The 7,500-nt window shown below is 34.5% G+C and overlaps 1 protein-coding gene across 3 annotated transcripts in view; it reads right to left on the reverse strand.

Moving 5' to 3' along the window:
* Window positions 1–166: 166 nt before the first annotated feature.
* The window catches only part of LOC125034509 (glutathione synthetase-like), a 46,458-nt gene continuing 39,124 nt past the window's right edge, over window positions 167–7,500 (reverse strand). For all 3 annotated transcript variants that reach the window (XM_047626338.1, XM_047626340.1, XM_047626339.1), the window contains exons 9-13: window positions 7,189–7,342; window positions 6,884–6,988; window positions 6,586–6,699; window positions 3,170–3,327; window positions 167–2,839 (exon numbers count right to left, since the gene is read on the reverse strand). In XM_047626338.1, the coding sequence (XP_047482294.1) occupies window positions 2,713–2,839; window positions 3,170–3,327; window positions 6,586–6,699; window positions 6,884–6,988; window positions 7,189–7,342 (658 nt within the window). In that variant the 3' untranslated portion in view covers window positions 167–2,712. The remainder of the gene's footprint in view (window positions 2,840–3,169; window positions 3,328–6,585; window positions 6,700–6,883; window positions 6,989–7,188; window positions 7,343–7,500) is intronic.

Genomic DNA, 7,500 nt, shown 5'->3' on the forward strand with positions numbered 1-7,500 from the left:
AGTGATAGTAATTACAAACAACAATGAAGAAGTACAACTACATAACCTTAAAATATCAATTTTAGTCATACTATAAATGATGCATTTATTTCAGAAGACAGAAAAAAACTGAAAAAAATGCCTGATTATAAAGTAATATCACTGCAAGTATAAAAATATATCAAACTAATTATGTAATGTATAATAACAAATAAGTAACAAATGTAAAAGTCAGGTGAATTTTACATATTTTTTCTCATTGTCAATTCACAACAATGCTCTTTAATTGGAAAATCAATTATTTTCATGTGGATTATACCTTGCAACTTGGATGACAGCTTACAGCAAAGTAACAATGTACAAGAATACTGAGAATAATCCATCATTCCTTAATTAGCTGGACACAAAACCACAGCTATGATCTGCAATTCCAAAAAGTTAATCAATTCCATAAGTTAATAATCTTCAAAACTGAGCTTGATCTTAAGAGCATAGTATACAAGTAAGCAGACTGTTTTCATTTAACATCACTAATTGGAAGGGTGTTATTTCATACCTTTCATAGTCTCTGAAGCACTGCCAACAGTAAAAGCAAATTAATTAACAAAATCAACACCAAGCCCTGCTTACACATAAATGAAATGCATAGAGCTTATTACAAAATACAAAATTGTAAGTCATCATTATCCCAATTTCCATCAACTACATTATCAAGAACAATGATTTATAAACTGTACAAAAGTTTCACCACTTTATCAAAAATAAAATTGATTTTCTGTCTCTCTTTCATGACCAAAGTCTATTTCTTTTAGGATGGAGGAAAATGTGGGATAACAACTCTCACAGTTCCATTCTATTTACAAATATTCTCTAGTACAGCCATAATCACACTACAAAACAACTAACTGCAACTTCTCTTTAAGGAACACTCTTTCATGGAACACAATAATATACATCCCCATTCAAATAATCTAACCATAAAAATAGAAGAAAAAAATTAATGTAATCATGTATTTTTTCTAATCTTTGAATAAAAATACAATGTAATACAAAGTCCTGCATACCATGAATCATATACACATTTCAAGTCCTATAAAAGAAAGTATAAATACCATTTGATATTGCATCATATCAATATAATATTCCATAAACAAACAGTAAACAGAAAGTCAACATTCTTAAATTAGCCGCAGAAAGAAATATATGTATGTCTAATTCTCTTCACACACAATGCTATATCTACTTTTTACATAAAAATGTGATCAGACCATTCCCTTGCATTTACAATAATTTCATCAGTGTCTTTAATTGCAACCCACAAAGCACAGAAAATCACTCATTAAAACATTGTTAACAAATAAAACTTCGTATATTTTGGAAGATAAACACAGCATAACATATTCTTTGACTTAGTAATAACCATATCACTAAGACAAAATAAAAGAGATGAAATTTCATTAGAGCAAACCCACATTATGAGTCCAAATTTCTTAGTACCAATAGCTAATGCAGTTATCTATTAATTTACTGTGTGTGTGTGTGAGTGTGTGAGTGTGTGTGAATGTGTGTGCGTGTGCGTGTACGTGTACGTGTACATGTGCGTGTGCGTGTGCGTGCATATGCGTGTTCGTGTACGTGTGCATGTGTTAGGGCATGGGTATTGCTTTTTACTTTTCTCACACTTCTTCCATTACTTTGTCATTAACCCTTAAACTGTTAAATATGCTTAAGGTACCAATAAAAAAAACAATGTCAAATCAGTATTCCTCTCATTTGGAAGTGATGCTTAAGCAAGCACAGAGAATTAGAAACATATACATATGCCCATCACACCTACTAATCACCAACTTTGCCTCAAGCTAATCTTCTCTCTTCTCTAAAATATTTATTATTCTCTCTTTCTAAAAAGATCACAGATGGCAACAGGAACCTGAGATGTACAAAACTGATTTGCAATGAGCTTGATCTAGGTTGAGAGGTGAAAAAGACTTACCTCTCAAGTAGGAGTAAAATCATAAAATAGGCCAAATAATGCCCAGAGTAAATGCTTTGTTTGGTTTAAACACTTTGATCTGATGCATGGAGCAATTTAAGGGTCAAAGAAAATTCTAACACAACATTCACAATAAAATCAACTATATTATACTCTCCAGTTAGATTACTTACAGCCTTAGAGTCAAATAATGATATTTTTTTCTTTTCCGTGTTTTCTGTATTCCTTCATATTATCTCATATAATATCTAACAATATGCTGCATTCTGTCTATTCAAAGAACAAGCACTCTACTTCGAAATGCACAGTACCAGTCTTTGTAATAAAGCCCTCTGTTACTCAACACAGTACACTTACACACAAGAGTTTACATCATTAGTAATTATGCTGTTATTGCTATTCAATAAAGCTACTGAAAGTGTGTACACTCTATATCATACTAAGATTTTTCTATTTACCCTACACATATAAAAAAATATCAATATTTCATTAAATTCCTATACACTATATTGATTTCAAGGTTTTAATAAATCCAAAATGTACAAGTGCAATTTTGAATTAAAATTAGAACAAATATTTCATTTAGCATTTTATATTTCTAGTAAAATTGTGATTTCAACATAAATTCCATTGCTTTCACATTGGGTCTCTCCATATATCTGTTTGACAAAAAAATATACATAAGACCCATATAGACAACCACACTCACTAAATTGTTAAGGTTTTATATCCTTTTCTATTTAGTCAAACAAAAAGACCGAATCTAGAGCACCAAATCCAGCTGCAACTCCTCCTTCGTTTGCAGATGATAACTTGGTTCGGAGCATGTGGCCTGCAAACTTGTTAATCATGATCTCCTTCTCGTTCCTGTACACCAAAACATCATGAAATCTGTTAATGTTTTGTAATACTGAATCTATCAAATACATATCAAATCTCCCTACTCTCCTAAAAATAAGTATATATTTGAAATGAGAAATTAAAAACTTTCTTGGATAATGTCTCCCTATTGGCTACTAGTTATCAACTAATATTCCTCACCTGACACCTATATCTTCGGTTAAAACCAGAGTTAAAATAGCAAAAAAGGGAATCAATCTGCATTTACAAAAGTAATACCAATATTTTTATTTTTAACTTTTTGTTGTTTTTCAGATACCAGTAACCAGTATGTAAAAAATACAAGCAATTACATACCCAATCAAAACTCCAAAGATGCCCAATTCAGAAACAACTTCAGACAATTTCACTTCAGTCCCTCCACGAACAAGGTAGTTGTACTGAATGGGAGGTCTGATTTTGTCCATGAGGATATATGCTTCCCTTGCCGGAGTGTCTTTCACCTTCTCCAGGAACTAGTAAAGAAAGAGGCATAATAAATTATGCAATATCTAATAACACAATAATTTGCCTAAGGCATAATAAAGAATGCAATGTATAATAATACAATAATTTGTGTAATTATGATACCATAACTTTTGTAAGTTATAACAGTGTCTTTATCTCATTCGACACTCTTAAAACCTTAAATTTCATGTTCATATGAAGTAAATAAAGTATAACTGAAGAATGTGAGTCAAAAACATATTAGAGGATTCATATCTCCTTGCTCAAGACCTACCTACCCTAATTTATGTGTTGGGGTGGCATGGCATACATCCCATTGGAAAGTGTTTTAGTTTAATGATTGTGTTTACATATAAATGGCTCCACAAGCACTTAGTCACCAAGGAGTCAAATATTAGTTTTATCTATCCTTTTTTCTGGAAAGATAATTTTTATCTTTTATTGCTGCTGGTATTTTACTAACACTATAATCATCATAATGTCAATAATAATAATAATAATAATAATAATTATAATAATAATAATAATAATAACTACTGATTTTATTAACATTAGAAAAAAATCCCCCCAAAATTGGAAATTAGGTGAGGGCAAATTGGGCTACTAATTGATTTCTTGATAGCTGAGCATCTGAGGAGCCATCTGTGTTGGACCAAATTCACAATGGGCATGCACAAAGGCTTAAAAGGGTGATAGTGACAGTGACATGGAAAGGCTGTAGAATAGTATGGTCTGTTTGTTTTTATGTTCAAAACTCTTGATAAATTTCCCATACCCTTTAAACACTTCCTTTAAATTTGTTCAGAATGCCTTAGCAATATGTTCATAGCTTTTGGTTGAGTTCACTGGTAGCTGTTCTTCACAAAGGTGGACTCACTGACTACACACTAAAAAGGGACCATGCCCTCAGTGGAATTATTTATCCCAATAATGACAGTACTCCAAATGATCTAAAGCTCAAGCAAAAAATGGCTAATAATGGTGCATCCAACCTAAGAAGTTCAACCCTCACCTCAGATACCCACTCTACCATCACCCTCATGCCTCCAACCTAACTCCCTACCTGTACAGCCAAATGATCCAAGAATAAGTAGAACAAGAAAAGAAATCAGGACCTAGGGGAGTTCACATTCATAAACAGGCCATGATCCCACAGTTACCACCTCTACAGCCTGTACACTTCATGCAGAACCAAACCTGTCATTCCCAGTAACAATAGCAACTATCTCTTGTCTGAAGGCTGCAAGGATGATCACATTAACAAACTAGAGGACATACCTGCTTTCTATGCAGCAAATGTACCATCTACCAAGGCCCAACTACAAGTAGCTGATCAACTTCCCCCATCCCCCACACAAACTCTCAAGCTACAGGTCGTTACTTTTTATAAAGACTGCAAGATGAATGAACAATATTAGTAGCCAGTTCAACGAGGCCACCAGCACTGGCCAAGCCACCTGCATTAGGCCCACACATAATGACCACTCAATAGGTAGTCACATCTCTGAAATCACCTAAATTCCCAAATGAGAATTTGGGAATATCATTCCCTTGCTTCCACCAAGGTACTCTTCACAAAGTCAACCTAAATCTAATCAATGATGATATCTTACATTTCTATGGGGTAGCTGGGAATAAAATGAGCAGGCAGGGTAAATAGATTGTTGAGTCCTGTTCTAACTGGAAAGAAATATCAGTAGAGGCCGACTACATCTGGTATGTGCAGATGGAATTATGCTGCCAAAGCAAATGTCATTCATGTTGCAGATACTTTGCAAGCATGTATGTGTCACAAGTCATCAAGATCAGGGAAAGTGAAAGCAAAGACAATTTATGTGTGACCTGTCATTCCTTGACCATCCTCTGAACCCTAGCTTATCTCAAACCAGGTTCATCAACCTCCTTAGAAGATTTCCAATCACAGTACCATGAAGTTCACAAGGAACTCTGGCAGGAGTTCCTTTTCAGGAAAGTGTGCCTCCATTCAAGAGACTGGCAAGGGTACAACAGTCTGCTTGTGTTAAACGGCCAAGACCCTTACCAGATCCCAGAAGTTATTTCCTAATCTCAAGCCCAGTCCTCTAGTCCTCTCTGACAACAGCAGTACCATCCAAACCATTCTGTGCGAATTCATCTAAAAATTGGATGGTCATCCTTGATAACAAGGCAGCTGACAAGCTGGCCTCAGCAGGGGGAAACAGTTGGAGAATCCAGTAGAAGTTTCTAAAACCTCTCTCATGTGCCTTATGGAGGCAGAGGGATCCCATCAATCCCTCAAACTCTTACACAAGACAGGCAAACAAAGGTGGGTCCATTTAGAGCTATTCCCAAATTACTAGGAATGAGTCACAACTCTATATTGCCGTGGGATTGGCGACCAGATATGTTTAAACATTGTCCGGTAGAATATGCCTATGGCGTTCTTAACCCAATGAGTGCGGGTGGCAAGACTACAATGGCCATGTCCAATGTAATAAAAGTTTTATATATTGTCTTTACACATAGATGGCTCTAGAAGTGCTCAGTCACCAAGGAGGCAGCTATTAGTCTTACCTATCTCATCTGTTACCCTTCTCCTTCATTTTTTGAAAGATTCACTTCAATTATTTTATTGTCTTTGATAATATCACTAAGAATGATAACAATGTCAATATTAATAGTACTGGAAAGAAAAACACATTTTCCCGCCAAATCAAGGAATGGGGAAAGCAGGATAAACAGGCGAGACAGGTAATACTCGTAATTAGCTCATTGGCGACTTAATACAAGTGTAGCCATCTATGTGTAAAAACAATTAAATAAGTAAACTAACAGTGGGCATGGCATGTACGTACATACCATGCCTGTCAGCCTCAATAAATTGTCTCAAATTCCCTAGGTCCATGGGATCATCACTGTGTTATGTATGCCTTTTCCCAACAGACCTCTTGTCAAATTTTTATTATGTGCATCAGTACACTATAACCAATTGATAATAAGACTTGAATATGAAATATAGTTGACCTTGCAGTTACAACAGAAAATGTGCTGGCCATCAAATAAATATTATTAATGGCAAAAGTTGTGCTGATTGATTTACCATCAACCAGTTGTGAATACATCATGTTTCAAGACAAATGAGTTTACATGCAAATCTATCACATTTGTGACATACATAATCTTATGTATATCAAATGAATATGGAATTGGTGAATAACTTGTATTACTAAGTTAGTGTCCCTTTGTAGGTATTCTTATGCACATTTTATTGCTTTTTTACAACATACCTCTTTAATTTCATCACCATACATATTGTTGCCACCTCCTTCTCGCTGTGGTTTGAGGACAAATCGATCTGGGTTCTCCATCGCCATCTTTATTACTTCATCACCTTCAGGGCCCTGGTGATAGGAGAGTAAGTATGTATTTTAGAGAGCAAGACAGCATACAGAACATCTATCCCTGAACTCTGAAGCCATTAAAATGATCAATCTTTGAATTTTGAATCTACTAAAATTGTTACAATTTCAATACTGAATTTATGAAAGTCTCAATGAATTCTAAGGCTACTGAAACTTATCTTACCAAATCAAGACTGTAGAGGCCAGTAAACAGCTGGCCAACAAGGTTTGCTTCAGACTCTGAAAGGAATCTCTGCAACACACCAAGACGTGCAACTTCTTGCTGAACCTGAAAAAAAAGGTATGTACTAAACTCATGTCTTACACTAACTTCAGTTCCATAAAACAGTAATCCTACTAACAATCACCCTTGAAAAATTGTGATCAATCTACCAAATATATAAAGTTTAAATTTTGCACTTTGAATGAAAGTTGTTTTCAAATATAAAATCTGCACGTGTCAACCTAATGACTCGACACAATTCTGACCTTTTTAGTGCCTGCCAAATGGTACTGGATGCTTGGGCTTTTGATGGCTTTTGATCTCTCAATGGTGAGACGAGCTTCCCACTCTTTTTCACTATGATACTGGCCTGGTTCATATCCTGCTCGGAAGTATACTACAGCAATTTCATCACCGTCACTGTCAAAAGAAATTTTGATTTTTAAAATATCACAAAAAAAAAAGTCTTTCAATGTATATGTGTATATGTATATGTGTATATGTGTATATGTGTATATGTGTATACATGTATATATGTATATATGTATATATGTACATATGTATTTATGTATATATGT

Source organism: Penaeus chinensis, chromosome 18 (assembly GCF_019202785.1).
Source record: "Penaeus chinensis breed Huanghai No. 1 chromosome 18, ASM1920278v2, whole genome shotgun sequence".
Taxonomy (NCBI): Eukaryota; Metazoa; Arthropoda; class Malacostraca; order Decapoda; family Penaeidae; genus Penaeus; species Penaeus chinensis.